The sequence below is a fragment of the Cheilinus undulatus genome, linkage group 18 (assembly GCF_018320785.1).
Source record: "Cheilinus undulatus linkage group 18, ASM1832078v1, whole genome shotgun sequence".
Classification (NCBI taxonomy): Eukaryota; Metazoa; Chordata; class Actinopteri; order Labriformes; family Labridae; genus Cheilinus; species Cheilinus undulatus.
Window position 1 is genome coordinate 17,681,575 of NC_054882.1, and position 16,725 is coordinate 17,698,299.

General features: G+C 41.5%; 1 protein-coding gene across 2 annotated transcripts in view; it reads left to right on the forward strand.

The window, feature by feature from the left end:
- The window catches only part of slc7a14a (solute carrier family 7 member 14a), a 44,174-nt gene extending 31,362 nt beyond the window's left edge, over window positions 1–12,812 (forward strand). For both annotated transcript variants that reach the window (XM_041812929.1, XM_041812931.1), the window contains exons 4-10: window positions 1,150–1,367; window positions 1,468–1,614; window positions 5,353–5,561; window positions 5,638–5,785; window positions 7,827–8,322; window positions 8,408–8,644; window positions 10,711–12,812. In XM_041812929.1, coding sequence (XP_041668863.1) covers window positions 1,150–1,367; window positions 1,468–1,614; window positions 5,353–5,561; window positions 5,638–5,785; window positions 7,827–8,322; window positions 8,408–8,644; window positions 10,711–11,009 — 1,754 coding nt within the window. In that variant the 3' untranslated portion in view covers window positions 11,010–12,812. The remainder of the gene's footprint in view (window positions 1–1,149; window positions 1,368–1,467; window positions 1,615–5,352; window positions 5,562–5,637; window positions 5,786–7,826; window positions 8,323–8,407; window positions 8,645–10,710) is intronic.
- Window positions 12,813–16,725: the final 3,913 nt, after the last annotated feature.

Below are 16,725 nucleotides of genomic sequence, written 5' to 3' on the forward strand. Positions count from 1 at the left end.
TATAAATAAACAATATAAACATATATATACAGCATCATTTTACTTTTGCCCTCTAAATCACTTCCCATAAAAATTTTCAAAAGACAGTGCATTAGTTTTTTGTTTTTCTGAACATGATGAATATACCAGTTTTCATACATGGAGCTTGAACTATGTTGAGGGACCCTGAAAAAATGGACATTAAGATTAAGTACACTTTAACAGAGTTGAAGCACCAATTTATTTTCAGGAATAAAAAATTCGAGGACCAAAATTCATTCAGTTTCAATAAGTTCCTCGCTCCTAAAATGACATGGGAATTATGGAGGAAGGACTCGCTTTAGTTTAATAGGATGATATGCAGAAATCACCACAAAATTACTTAAGAATTATTAAGGAGGTTTTTAAGAAATTATGAATCAAGGTGTTCAGAAATTAAATAAGAGTTACAATAAAATTGTTCAGGAAGGACTCTCTTTAATGTAGGGCCAAAAACAAAGAAGTTATCTGGGAATTATTAAGCAACTTATATAAAAATGAACTTAATTTAAATAAATGACTTGGTAAATTACCAACTAGTTACAGAGAGCCACAAAATTATGATGAATTATTGACAATTAATGTATTATTACAAGGTAAATAACATACTTATGAGTTTTTACTTATGACATTTTAAGTTATTCCTAGGTAATTACCACCCTATTCTTGAGACATTACTAGATAATATACCTAGTACTATAAAATTACTTTATAATTATGCTAAAATTACTAGGTAATTACTAACTAATTAGGGGCCACTAAAATAAAGTGCTCCCCTCCAGGAAGTTTCAATGTCACAATTGCAGCTATTATTGCCAATCACCCAATCCCCCTGAGTTCTGCAGCCTTAAAATTTAGTCCACTTGCCACACATTTAACCTGCAGCTAAAATAAAACCCTAAAACAGTTTAACCTTCAACTGTTAAAATCCTGTGTGAACTGTTATTTGGATCATTTCATATTTTGAATAGATGCTTGTGTATTTATTCAAAACTAGAAAAATAAAGCTATAACAGCTCTATTACTTTAGTTCTGCTTGCTCTACATCACACAGTAAAATATTTGGATATTGCCGCTTCATTTTGGTAACTCTGATATCTGTGTGCATGCATGTATGGTCTGATCTTCCAGGTAAAGGGGAGCAGTCGTACCCAGACCTCCTGGCTCTGCTGATAGCTCTGCTGGTGACGGTGATAGTTGCTCTGGGAGTGAAGAACTCAGTGGGCTTCAACAATGTACTGAACGTCATCAACCTCATCGTGTGGGTGTTCATGATGATCGCTGGGCTGTTCTTTGTCAACGGAGAGAACTGGGACGAGGGGAGATTCCTGCCCTTTGGTTGGGGAGGGGTATGTTCACACAAATATTGTCCTACGAGTAAATCCCCTGAAACAGTAGGGATGGAGGAGGTGTTGCTTATGCTCTGCATTCTTCTTTCTTCTATTCCAGGTGATGCAGGGAGCAGCCACTTGTTTCTATGCCTTCATTGGGTTTGACATCATTGCAACCACAGGAGAAGAGGCCAAAAGTCCCAACACCTCCATACCCTACGCCATCACTGCCTCACTTATCACCTGCCTCACTGCCTACGTCTCTGTGAGTACCCTCCAACACCACACAAACACAACCACTGAGAATTAACCCTTCAGGTTTTGGTAATAAGAGGATACTGCTGTGTCAGAAAAATATAGATAAGTCAAATCTAATGATGATGTAATTCAATGTTATGTCAAATGTGGTTTTCTCAGCCACCACAATACGATGACTAAACTCCAGCTTGTTTCTAGAATGATCTTTGAGCCCTACTATGACTACTCCTGAGAGTGTTTCCCTAAACTTTGAGAAGTGTCTGATAGAAGGATAGACAGATCAAGTATAAAGATGCTTCCCTCACACTCTGACTGCGTGGGTGCTCTCTGTATCTCATCTCTGATCTTTATGTATTCAGCCTCGCACAGCCTACCAGATGCCTTTAACAAGTTTGTTCAGGATGGCTGTTGCCATGGATACCATGTAACCTCGGCCTATCAGGGAGGAGAATTTTTGGGCATCGCCTGAGGCCCAAAGATTGCATCAACTTCAAATCTCAGCAACTTGTCTCAGAATAACTGGTCTTTCTCTCACAAAGTCCCATCTATTCCCTCTCTCTTGTGTTACTAAATCTACTTTCTAAGCTTCTCTTAACATCTAACTTTCTTTGATCCATCTCACTGGAAGCTTTTCAAGATACTTTGTTTTTCTCCCATCTGGATCCTCTGGAAGCTAGAGTTAAAGATCCAGGGATTGGTCTGATCATTGAAGGCATAACATGTCAAATCCTCTAGTTGAGCACTTTTAACAGGAGAGTTACTAAAGAGAAGGGTTTCCCTTCATTGAACACTTCTTAGTGTAATGGGGAAAAAAGCACCAAAATGAGGCAGTGAGGGAGAGAATGGTGTTGATATAAGTTCTTAGGAAACCCCTCATTCTCAGTGGGGGACTTCCACTGCTTAATTTAAGTCGACTGCTGTCCTTGTGCAACTATATATGCTCATCAAGCTTTGCACACTTAAGGATTGGGGGATTTTCTGCTATTCCTCTTTACAAATCCTCTCCAGCTCAGTCAGGTTGGATGGGGACCATGGTTGGACAGCCACTTTCAGGTCTTTCAGAGATTTTAGATAGGGTTCAAGTCAGGGCTCAGGCCGAGAACACTCTAGGACATTCTTCAAAGTTGTCCCTAAGCCACTCCTGTCTAGTCTATGGAGCAGGTTTTCATTAAGGATATCTCTATACTTTGCTCTATTCAGCCTTCCCTACCAGTCCCTGCTGCTGAGAAAACACCCCCACAGCATGATGATGCCACCACCATGCTTCACTGTTGGGGTAGTATTGAGGAGGTGATGAGTCTTGGTTGTGGCAAACTTCTTCCATTTGAGAATTATGGAGGCCACCGTGCTTTTGGGATCCAGCAGAATTATGTTGGTAGCCTTCCCCAGATCTGTGCCTTGCAACCATCCTGTCTCTGAGCTCTGCATGCAATTCCTTTGAACTCATGGTTTGGTTTTTGCTCTGATATGCATTGTCAGCTGTGAGGCCTTCAAAAGAGAGATGTTTGCCTTTCGTTTGTCTAATCAACTTAATTTTCCACATGTGGACTCTAATTAAGGCGTAGAAACATCTCAGCAATGATCAAGAGAAAGAGGAGAAACCAGAGCTACATTTCAAGTGTTGCTATAAAGGGTCTGAATAATTATGTCACTGTGATATTTCAGTTTTTTGAGTGTAGATCAGTAAGAATACAAAGGATTTTTTGACTGTAGCATCAGGCTGCAACATAACAAAATTGAAAAGTGAAGGGGGTCTGAATACTTTCTAAATGCACTGTATAAACCCACTGAATACAGGATGCAGTTTGTGATGGCTCAAATTCTTTCTACCATGATTAATTGTAGGATATCAGTAGACTCCAGTGACTGATCCACTGACTCTGGGAACCATCCTTTGCCCTGATTGGTTAAAGGGTTTAAGGTCAGGAGGTAAACTGATCCCTCCATCTCCTTCTCTGTTCCAGTTAGTCTTTTTTTATCATTTCTGACTTTGCAATCTGTTCATGCAATCCCTCTCTTTCTGCTGCACAGCCTCTGTGACAGATGGCCCTGCATGATTTCACGCGTCAGACAAGAGGATCAGAACAGTGCACGAGCTAGCACGTGCTCATGCACACAAATACGCAGCGAAGGAAAAGCGTGACTAATGAACATTTTGCATGTGATGTGTTATGCAGGGGACTAAAGGGTCCCTATGTAATACCATGCTGAGTGAATGTAGTTCATCACTTTATAAATGGTTATAGCATTAGTCAAATTACCCTGATGAGGCTGAAAAAACAAAATTAAGTAGCTGTTGTGGAGTTTCTTCCTGAGGGCTTTCTGTCCATAATGTGGTCAATGTTAAAATCCAGTCAGATTTTCTTCTAAAGTAAGGAAAGGCCATTATGTGTAGGAGCTTACTTTTTTTGCATTTTCCTTTGATTTTTTAAAATAAATATAGACCATGTGCCTCAACTCCAGTTGTACAAAAAATAAGCCAAAAATAGCTCCATGTCAGGCATTGCTCATTGAGAGCCAGGGTCTACGGAGTAGGGATCAGCTGACAGAGCAGCAGGATTGACATGATGCTGTTACCAAAAAACACAGGTTTAGCTTAATAAAATGGCAGATACACTATATGGACAGAAGTATTTGGCTACACCTGTTCATTTTTGAATTCAGGGGTTTCAATCAGACTTGTTGTTGGTGTATGAAATCAAGCACCTAGCAATGCAGTCTCCATTTGCAAACATTTGTGATACAAAATGCTTTGTTCTGAAGAGATCAGTGTGACATCAAGCGTGGTACTGTGATAGATGCCACCTTTGCAACAAGATAATTTGTGATATTTCATCCCTGCTGGATATTCCAAAGTCAACTGTAAGTGATATTATTAGAAAGCGGAGGCAGTTAGGAACAACTCATCAAAATCAACATGAAGCTGAAGACCACATAAAATCACACAGAGGGATCAACGATCATTAAGATGCCAGGTGCATAAAAGTCACGTTACATAGCTTGAAGATTTCCAAACTTCAACTGGCATTTATCTTAGCACAAAAACTGTGCAGCAGGAGCCTCGTGGAATGGGTTTCCATGGCCGAACAGCTAGATGGTGGAGTAGTGGAAACGCGTTCAATGGAGTGACTGATTACGCTTCTCTGTTTGGCATTTAAGAACGACCGGTCTGGGTTCGGCAGATGCCATGAGAACGTTACCTGCCTGACTGCATTGTGCCAACTGTGAAGTTTGGTAGAGGAGGGATAATGGTATGGAGTTGGTTTTCAGGGTTTTGTCTAGGCTTCTTATCTCCAGTGAAGGCCAATCTTAAAGCTTCAGCATACCAAGACATTTTGGTCAATGCTATGCTTCCAACTTTGTGGCAACAGTTTGGGAAAGGCCCACTTCTATTTCAACTTTACTGCCCCAATGCACAAAGCAAGGACTACAAAGACACGGGTTGATGAGTTTGGTGTGGAAGAACTTGACTGGCCTGCACAGAGCCCTGACCTCAACCACATCAAGCACATTTTGGGATGAACTGGAATTGTGGGTGGAGTGCAGTGGAAACCAACATTATGCCAAAGACACACTGATATATGACTGCTGGAGCTGGGGATTGAACCCACATTGCGAGACAACTGCCTACCTACTGAACCACAGTTGCAGTATTGCAGCTACGATGCTGAACAGCTGGTGCTTTTATTTGATATTGCAGCTCATTATTTGTTACTAATTACCTGTTCAATCCTCTTTCTTCCAGGTTTCTGTGATCCTGACCCTGATGGTACCATACAATGAGATCGATGCAGACGCCCCGCTCATGGAGATGTTTGCCATGCATGGCTGTATGTTTGCAAAGTACATTGTGGCAGTGGGCTCCATAGCCGGACTCACTGTGTCCCTCCTGGGATCCCTATTCCCCATGCCCAGGGTCATCTATGCCATGGCAGGAGACGGCCTGCTGTTTAAGTAAGTCAACACCTCTATTTTTATGAGGTTATCTCAGTAACATACTGATGGGTGGCGTTTGTTTTTGCATCTTTAGGTTCCTGGCCAATGTTTCTACCTACACAGAGACGCCTGCTGTTGCCTGTGTGGTGTCAGGCTTTCTGGCTGCCCTGCTCTCCCTCCTGGTCAGCCTTAGAGATCTCATAGAGATGATGTCCATAGGAACTCTGCTGGCTTATACCCTGGTGAGTGGGGATGATGATGCTGTACAGCCATATGGACCATATGGGCATTAGCAAAGTAGAGCTGATTCAGTACAGTATATTCAGCAACTTCTATTGCAGAGAATCACTTAGTACTTTATCAGCACTGCCATTCAGGGCAGCCAGTGGTCACACAATGCAATTTTTCTTGACAGAAACAAACTCTATATGAGTATTTTGTGATTAGCGCTGATTTCTTCTCTATTCTGAGAGACGCACAGTTTGTCAAGGACTTTAATTCGTTTGGAAAAGTTAAATTAATGAAAGATTTTGTGCTTTAAAAGAGTCAAAGGAGCTTTCCATTGCTGCAGAGGGATTTTGTCTGGAAAACTAATCCCTCAAACATCATAGAATTATTCTACAACTACATAAACAGAAGTTCTTAGCAAAGTCAGCTCAACCAAAAGGTCTAACATATACAGTAAAGGCAGTGATGGTGGAGGGATCAGTAGCATCAGTCGTTGTTGGACCCTTTGTCAGTTTTACAGACCGGGAATTAGCTAGCTGAGATAGTTATAAGCCATTTGTGCTGCACAGGAATTGATTGCTAATAATCAAGCTGATTGCACAGCTTTACAAACAGTGACAGCAGCAGATATCAAGTAGTCTGCAGCAAACACGAGTTACATGTAGTCAGTTAGCTGACTGCTAAAGTAAAACCTTTCACGTTTGTAAAGTAGCCTATTTGTTTGTTTAACTTTGTCTCTGAAATGACTTTTTTGATCCTCAAACTTTATTAGTTTCCTGAAAAGCTAAAAAATAGCTTGCTAGCAGTTAGCCAAAAGAAAATGTTGCTAGCTGGTGTTTACAAGTCGTGCTCAAGTGTGTCCATTACCGTAATTTACAATGGCAGTGCTAGCTTAAAAGGGAATCAAATAAATCTGAGTTTCTCTATTGGGTAACTTAACATTTCACTAAAAGTATTAGCTTATTTTGAATCTGATGGCAGCATCACATCTCAAAAAAGAGGGGACAGGGCCATGTTTACCATTGTGTAGCATCCCCTCTTTTTTCAACAACAGCCTTCAATTGTCTGGGAAGTGTGGAGACCAGTTGCCGGAGTTTTGGGAGAGGAATGTTGTCCCGTTCTTGTCTGATGTAGGATTGTAGCTGCTCCATAGTCCTTGGTCCTCTTTGCCAGATTTTTTGATGCTCCAAATGTTTTCTATTAGTGACAGATCTGGACTGCAGGCAGGTCAGTTCAGCACCCAGGCACTCTTCTACTGTGAAGCCCTGCTGCTGTGATGGATGTATATGTGGGTTAGCTGAAATAGTCAAGGCCTTCCTGAAAGAGACATTGTCTGGACGGAAGCATATAGTGCTCTAAAACCTCTATCTACCTTTCAGCATTAATTGTGCCTTTCCAGATGAGTAAGCTGCCCACATCATCAGAGATTCAGACTTTTGAACTGTGCGCTGATAACAAGCTGGATGGTCCCTCTCCTCTTTAGCGCCAGTACCTGGTGTCCGTGTTTTCCAAAAAAAAACCCAAAACATTTTGATTCATCTGACCACAGAACAGTTTTCCATGTTGTCTCAGTCCATTGTAAATGAGCTTTGGCCCAGAGAAGACAGCAGCGTTTTTTGCAGCATGTTGACATATGGCTTCTTCTTTGCGTGATATGGCTTTAGCTTGCATTTGTGGATCGCACAGCCAACAGTGTTGACAGACAAGGATTTCTGGAAGTGTTCCTGAGCCCATGCAGAGATATCCTGTACATAATCATGCCTGTTTTTAATGCAGTTGCACCCAAGGGGATGGAGACCATGTGCACCTTGACTTGTCCAGTCATTTGTTGCCCTGTCCCTACTTTTTTGAGATGTGTTGCTGCCACCAAATTCAAATGAGCTAATATTTTTCATGAAATGGTAAAATGTCTCATTTTCAACATCTGATATGTTACACAGCACCCCAACTTTTTTTGGAATTGGGGTTGTAGATTATGAGCATTAGAATAAAAACCCTTTTTTGTGCTTATGATAGAAGCTAATCTAATAGAAGCTTTCCCTTCCTGATTTTCAGGTCAGCCTCTGTGTTCTCCTTCTGCGTTACCAACCTGAGGGCGACATCCACGGCTTTGTTAACTTCCTTTCTGAGGAGCAAAACAACAAGAGAAAAGAGGGCGTTCTGGCTGAGTGCGAGAAGGACGCCTGCTCCCCAACCAGTGAAGTGGACGAGTACGGAGGACCGGCCACCAACACCTGTGGAGCCAAAAACCTCCCTTCACTAGGTGACAACGAGATGTTAATAGGTAAACCAGATAAAAATGCCTACACTGCCAGCCATCCAAACTATGGCACAGTGGATATGACCACTGGTATAGAAGCAGAAGAAACAGAAGGCGGGGTGTCCCGACGGCTGAAAAAGCTCATTGGACCACGCTACTACACCCTAAGGATTCGACTGGGCCTCCCAGGAAAGATGGACAGGCCAACTCCAACCACAGGGAAAACTGTCACTGTGTGTGTGCTGCTTCTCTTCATTTCCTTCTTCGCTTTCTGCTCCTTCATCATTTTTGGTGAGAACTAATAATTTAAGACATTAAGTCACAGTGCACAGTAAAAGAGAACTAATCAGTTTGTTCTTGATCATTGTTCTTCCAGGATTGGACAGCATTGGCGAAGGACGCTGGTGGGCTTTGCTGCTCTTAATCTTCCAAATCATCTTCATTTCCCTGCTTATCATCATCATCCTCCAGCAGCCAGAGAACCCAAAGCGGCTGCCCTACATGGCGCCTTGTGTCCCCTTTGTACCCGCGTCAGCCATGCTGGTCAACATCTACCTCATGCTCAAACTGTCTGCGATCACCTGGATACGCTTTTCACTCTGGTGCCTCGTGGGTAAGCCACTGCTTTCAGTCTGTGTGTTTTATTAAATTTTTTAGACTGTTATGATCTCTCTCAGCCTGGACAGGAAGTGGCCTTGTTTTGCTCTTAAACTATGACTCAGCTCAGTCGATCTGAAACAGCAGGAAGACATGTTTCATAACTCTTTAGATTAGTCATTCTTATTGACCCTGTACTCAGTGATGTCTACTGAGTGTCCCATTTACCTGCTTTATTTGTTTCCTTATGGAAGAACATGTAAGTCTTGTGTCCCTTTTTTCCTTCCACAGTTATATATGGTCAGATATCAGATATATAAGTGTCTGATTTTTTTGTCTTCAGTCCAGTCAATACATGCATGGGCTTTCCCTTATAAGGTGGATAGAAAGTGGACTTTATTTGCCTTTAAGTGGGATTGTTTGAGCCCACATTGGTGTTAACATGGGGTAAAAATGGGCACAAAATTGATCAAACTAGCATGGCTGCTGGTTTGGTCTTAATTTGGTTACATTTGACTAGTATGAGCACTACAGTGCTTTTAAAAGTATTCACCCCCTTGGATGGTTTACCCTTTCATGATTTTATAAATAATCATGGTCAATACATGTTGGCTTTTTTGGCTTTTTAAAGTGAAAACAGATTTCTACAAAGTAAGTCAATTAAATTAAAAAATATGTAAGGTAAAATAAGTGACTGCATAAATATTCATAAAGATACCCATCTCTGGAAGGTCCAGTATCTAGTTTATCAGTAGTCCTGACTAACATCACACCATGAAGGCAGAAGAACACAGAGTCATGCAGAGAAAATACTATTGAAAAGTAGAAGTTGGGGTGGATGCAAAAACAGAATCCAAGGCACTGAACTTCCCCCTGATATCACTTAAATCCATCACCAAGAAATGGAAGGAACATGGTACATGTGTAAATCTCCCTAGATCAGGCCGTCCTCTCAAACTGAGTGACAGTGCAAGAAAGAGACTAGTGAGAGAGGCCACAAAGACACCTTTGACTACTCTGAAGGAGTTACAAGCTTCAGCAGCTGAGATGGGAGAGACTCTGCAGACAACTGTTGCCTGGGTTCTTCACCAGACAAAGCTTTATGGGAGAGTGGCAAAGAGAAAGACATTGTTGAAGAAAACTCATTAAATCTGGACTACAGTTCACCAAGAGGCATGTGGGAGACTCACTGGTCAAGCGGAAGAAAGTTTTTTGGTCTGATGAGACCAAAATGGCTCTTTTCGGCTAATAGACAAGACGTCGTCTTTGGCACATCACCACAAACACACCATCCCCACTGTAAAGCATGGTGGTGGTAGCATCATGCTGTGGGGATGCTTCTTGGGAGTTGGCCCTGGAAGGCTTGTCAAGGCAGAGGTAAAAATGAATGTGACACAATAAAGGACAATCTTATTCAGACTGCAATAGAACTACATCTTGGGCGAAGATTTATTTTCCAGCAAGCCAATGAGCCAAAGCATACAGTGAAACCTATAAATGGTTTAAAGACAACAAGGTGAATGTTCTGGAGTGACCGAGTCAAAGAACCAGACCTCAATCCAACAGAGAATTTGTGGCTGGGCTTGAAAAGAGCTGTTCACACTCAATCTCCATGCAACCTAACAGAGCTCTTCCTAGAGTCTGCAAAAATCCACAGGGTCCTCTTCAAATTGAAGAAAAGCATCTGTTTTGAGCAGAGCAGTGACAGCAGGTTGTCTTGTTGCTGTTTGATCAGAGAAATCACTGTTTCATGCTGCATATCCAAACAAATCAATGAGTGAAAAAACAAATCAGTGAATGTTATAGAGCTGTTCAAGTCAAAGGGTATATCTGTGTTGTTGTTTATCTATGTGTGTCGCAGCTTTGTCCATGTAAGTCCAGTAACATCTCTCTAGTGAGTTGAAAGATTGGGAAAGCACATCCTGGTATTAAACAGACCTGTTTTTGTTGCTACACAAACACTGGTGTTTTTTTTCCCTTCCTATCGTGGGAGTAGGATTGCTGTATCCTTGTGACTCACTCTGATGCTGTAAAGCTCTCTCACACTACTTTGTATTGATATCCGTCTCCATCTTTTATCAGGTGTGCTTATCTACTTTGGCTATGGCATGTGGAACAGCACACTAGAGATCACAGCCAGAGAGAACGAGGTGCATGCCTCCACCTATCAGCGCTACGATCAAGGTGTGGACGAAGGCTTCTGCGGCTTCGATGACGATTTCTACCCGCCGACTACTGACAACTGGGGCGCACCAGAGGGGGGATTGGGGCTCACGCCACCCCCCGAGGCGAAACCTGACAGTGACGGGACGCCATCTAAAGGTGGAGGCAGGACCATTGCCAAACACGGCCTCGCCGAGGAGGATCCGATGGATTTCTGAAGGGACTGACTCCGTGTTAACCCTGAATGTACTGCCTTGTCTGCTGCCTGGGGGAAGGGAGGGGACCAGAGTGAGTGATTGCGTGGGTGCGTGCGTGTGTGCATGCCTGCATGTGTGGTTGTGTATTTGTTAATGTGGCCAACCCTTGGGCTAGATAGTTTTTCTTTGACCTCACTCTACCACGCTTCAGCTCACACAGCTAAGGTGGGCGTCAAGGCCATGAGTGTTTTGTCATTCGCCACATCCCACATAAGAACGGACTGATAGAAAAATGCGGACATAGCAAAAATAAAATGTGTCACACTGCACTGTGAACCTTGAACATTGTGAATCAGTCAGCTGTTGATATCAAAGGGTTTACGGGATACAGGAGGGGTGAAAATGAGGAACAAGAAACCGATGATTCAGCAATTCTCTTCCTGTTTCAGCAGGAAAGTTAGATGATGGCTATTTCCTAACTGCAGGTCTGACATTCTCTGCTCGATATATGGAAATTAGCTGCACCTATGCTGATTTTCTTAATCACTCTTTAAAAAAATCAGCTTTCTGCCTGCTTTTGTCCATCCCTCATCCCCTTACATCTAGCCCAAGGGATTCTGGGACTGGTTTTGGAGGAGGGTGTCGATGTTTTCTCTCACAAATAGTACTTGGACTTTGCTTGCAATAGTGCCTTCATCTACTGTGTGAGTCTGATCGTGTCTGTTTTCTACTTTCATTTGTGTGAGGGTGTATGTGCAATCACCTTTTACATGGATTCTCATGTCGCTGTGTGTAGATATACACTGTGTTTTCTCCAGCTTGTTTTACCGTGTTTGTGTCGATATTTGTTTCATTTTGTTCTTCCCACTCCTTTTTCCCAGCATGAAGCTCAAAATCAATCCACTTGCGACAAAGCAGCTCCTGGTGCAATATAACAAACGCTTCTCAGCTCACTGGTGTGCAAAGAGGAGGGGGGAATGGAGGGTGTAACAGAGAGGTTGAATCCCAAATCGACAACCAGCGTGTGTTATGTGATGGATGCATATTTTTTCACTCTTGTTTACATGCACTGGGAAGGAATGCATTTTCAGCTCATACAATAGAGGAAATTGATTTTTCTTACAGCCATACAGAAGGGACTGTGTGAAAATTATTATAGCGCAACAGCTGAGGTGAAATGATGCAGCATTTTTAATTTCCTAGGGGGAAAATGAGTCCTTTTTGGTTAGGATCTTCAATTAGTTTCTGACTTTTAATTGAAATGACATCATTCTTTTCAGATAATATTAAAAAAGGAGAACTAATTATGAAAATGCATTTCACCAAAAATTTAAAAAAGACATATTTTTTGTTTAGTTTTTGATTGGTGGTGCTTCTTTTCAGTGCTGCCTCCCCAACTAATAATTTTCATACAGTCCCTGACTCAAAAAGACAGTTGCAAATTACCTGGTATTTTGCTACCCTGAGGCCACATTTACATGAAAACGATCCATTGAATATCATAATTTTTTTTATTTTGTTCCACACTCTGAGAGCAATGGGCCTCATTCACCAATCTCTTCCTAACATTTTCATAAATGTGTTCTTAAGAAATTTTCAAAGAGAAACCTGTGTGAGATTCATGACATACTAATACTGCTGAATCGGTCCCACCTGTGTTCTTAAGCTGATGACTGCCAGGTGCTCTCAGCTTCTACTAGGCATAGGAAGACACCCTTTTAATGCCCATATAAGGACATATAGGCCATGTGCAAAGAGAGAAGGCACACAAGAAGCAAGATAAATGTAACAACACTTTTGTAGTTCTAAAGTGGACGTAGTCCTTCTTAACATGACAACAAAAGAGGAGTAGTTATATTTATACATAAATATATGCTACAAACACATCAATTGGATGAAATCTCTGGTTTAGATGGTGCTTTCATCAGAAATTGCATGCATCATGCTGTAGTAGGAAAATTATGCATTCCAGTTAAGCTAACAAGAAAAAAGTTTTTTTTAGAATGATTTGATTAAAATCTGCATTTGTTCTAATACCAAACACTTTAACATATTTAAATGCCTATGTGTGAAGTTTTTATTGTTTTAAATAAGTGTCTAATTATTCAGATAAAACTCTTAATATATGCTAAATTTATATTCAATATGAAAAATTTTGCAGCTAAAATCAAATGCTGTATGATTAAATCAATACTTACCTATATTTAGGTCATTTTTTTGTGAATATACTTTAATTATACAACAGTGTTAGATTGACAAAAATGTAGTCAAATTGAATTTAAAAAACATTAAATTGTGTAAATTATTAAGTAATTCCTTTTTATATTCTGGCATTTTTTTTGGAAATTATGTGGTATTTTACCCTAACCGTCTAACCTAGGGCTATGCAATTACAAATTGACTTGCCAGACATGTTCGGCACCAAGTAAGCAACCGGTAATGTCAAATTTCGAACCAATGCAGACCAATTTGATGAAAATATGCACTTTTTATTCAAGGTCTTCCTTTTAAACTTGGAAACGCAGTCAGAGTTCCCTGCAGTTTTTTTTTTTTTTTGGGGGGGGGGTTTTTTAAAGCCAAGAACAAGTCACAGTTAAGGAAGTTAAGAACCTCCATAAGAGGGTTTTAAGAACAAAGAACAAAGTTCTCCTTAAGAATGGTTGGTGAATGAGGTCCACTGTTTGATATAATGTATAATGTAATACAGATGAACAGACAGCCAAAATGCAGCACAAAGATACTGCTTTCAGATTAAACCATTGTGTAAATGTGGGCTGTGAAACTGAAATGAATTCCTCCTCAACCATCTGTTGCTCTCTTCTCCTCCTGCACCTTCTGCTGAACTACCATCTTTCATTCTCTACTTCCACCCCACCTTCCCACCACTCTTCCTGTCCATCTCTTCCATATTCCATCTGCCAACTTTACCTGCTCTCTAAATTCATCAAACCATGTCAGCAGGGAGCTGCCACTCAGAGTCAGGAGTGATAGAGCTTGGATTGGTTTTCAGTCAGGATATGAAACAGCAATCTGTTCATGGCCTGACAACCCATTAGTTCCCATATCACCTCAGGGTGTCTGCGACCGCTCCTCTGATTTGTTACCCTTTTCCTTGTAGTTCTGCTCCAAACTATCCCAACAGAACCTCCTTAAGTTTATATGCATGTAGCTATTAGAGTCCCACTCTTTACTATACATGTTACCTACACTGCTGCAATCCAGAAGATATATTGTGAAAATCAATCAGATCTAATCGTGGTCCTGAAGAGGCCAATCTGACATGAAAGCTAATGCTGCCAAGTTTAGAGATTTGTTTCCATATGAAGAATGAATGCACTCAAGGCACTGTAGAGAGATTCCGGCATACACCAAATAGCATACCGTCGTGTTGTTACATTAAGGGTGGGGGCACGTCTACAAGAGCTGCTGCTGTGTGCCCAGTTTGTCCTCTTTGTACCCTTTCCTCTTGCCCCCTTGTTGCTGCATCTGTCCCTTCAGGGGAAGCCTTATTTGTCTAATGCACTAAATCTAAGGATGCCACGCTAAACCCCCACCCTACCTCTGCTTCTCCTACATTGTAATACACTCTAAAAAATCCCTCATATTAGAGGCCCTTATCTGAAAGGACAGGGAGACCCAATCAAAAAACAGCACAGTATCCTGAGGAATTTACACCTATTGGACGATTCTGCAGCTTGTCAATGCAAGAGGCCCTTTGCCCTGAAATGTAGGTTGGGAAAGTAGACGGGTGTTGCCCGTCTGACCTGCAGCAGAAATGTTATTAAGCCCATCACAGACAAGCTACTGAGGTCATGTTCTCAGGACTTTCAAATCTGAGGTTTATGCAGAAACGTCCATTGTTAAAGTTCTTGTCGGTGACAAGGTAAAAAAAGCTAATTCTGAAATATTTGAAAGGATATTTTTGTATTTCTGAAGTTAGGTTGTATGAGGCACTTTACAATAGTAGAGACATTAGCCTCTAGAGATTTCAGTGTACATCGCACTTGGGGAAGCTAGGCTAAACAGCGCTAAAAACGGGTACAGATTCTCCACATAATTTTGCTCTTTTTTTTTTTTGTTTTTTTGTGGGATAAAAAGGCCCCCTGAATTTTGCCTTTATAAGGCAGATAAGACAGCTGAATAGAGACAGGAAATATGGGGAGAAAGAATGGGGGAAGACATGAACCAAACATACATGAAGTCCAGGACCAAAGAAAAAGGCAAACCAACATGTGAGGGAGAGACTAGGACGTGTTGCTATGACTACACGGATGTCAAGCGAGGTACAGACATGTATTTGAGTGTATTAAATCACATGTATAAATCCATAAATCATTACTCTTTCTGCCACTTTCTGCTTTCGGTTCACAAGTTGGTTCACACCTCAAATGAACCGCAACAGGATTCAATTGGAAGCAAACCAAGACCCCCCATTTTTAAGCAGACCAGAGTCTGCTTGTTTGGCCCACACCAGAGTTCGCGTGAGCATTCACACCACTCCAAACAAACCGGACTATCCGGGAAAACGGACCAGAGTACAGCCACAGCCATAATCTTACTTGGATGACAAATTTCCATTCAGCTCTTCTGGTTGGTGTCAGTTTCTCCAAAACATCTCCAGAAAGTTGAAGAACATCTGTAAAACAGTGGTTTTCATTAAGGCAGGGACCTCTGGATGGGGAGTGATGCAGGCTGCAGATGTCTGTGAGCCTGTATCTACTGAGTAGAAATGTCCTGAAGAAGTGTTGACAACAGTAGCGTGTTGTGCGTTTCTGTGTACATTACCCGCTAACTCTGGACCTCTCCTGCCTACCATCAGATACACTGAGGCGGAAGAACACATAGCCGGAGCTTGTGTTGCAAAATAGTGCCAAACACAGAGGCTTTCTGGGTGAAAAACAACACTACAAAAATTTACGATATGGTGTACAATTGGGCAAACGTATTTTGGCCCTTTTTTTCTTACCTAAAACTCACTAGATTATGCGGAGAAACTGTACCTTCTGCTAGCTTACCTGCAAGAATGGCCAGCATGTTTTCTTACATTGGCAATGCACTGAAGTGTCTAGAGGCTAATGCCACAACTATTGCCAAGTACCTTCTACAACCCAACTTCAAAAATGCAGAACTAGCCCTTTAAGCACTATATCTCACCACATAAATCAAAACATTCATAACTTTTCAGCCTATTTATCTTCCCCTCTCAGATCACCTCCAAACTCGGCCAATCCAAAAAGCTTTGCATTCATAGCTCAGCAAAAACACATAACGCAGACTTCAGGCATGTCCATGCCTCTGACACTGGACTGTACAGTCTACTTTCTATCTGCTCTGTGTATGTGTGCATACGAGTGTGTGAATGCATGAACAGTGTGTGCAGTGTGTATGTATGTGCCTCAATGTGACCGTCTGGTGAATGTGTAGCATGCCGTCATGCACGAGGCCCAGACTGTAAATGTTGTACTTGCATGTGGTGATGGATCGCAACGAGACATTAATAGAACACTAAACCAAACTAAATGCAGGCTTAGTTCTCATACCTGTGGATCATGAGGTGTATTACAACCACTAGAAATAACCTTTAGGGTGTTGTATTCACAGTGAAATCTTTAATTTCCACTCACTTTTAAATCAAACCTTCCTTGTTCTTTACAAGTCAGAACTATGCTGAATTAGAATCTATTCAAAAGAGGATTATTTGCTGGATTTACAGGCACACCTCTATTTCTAAGCTAAT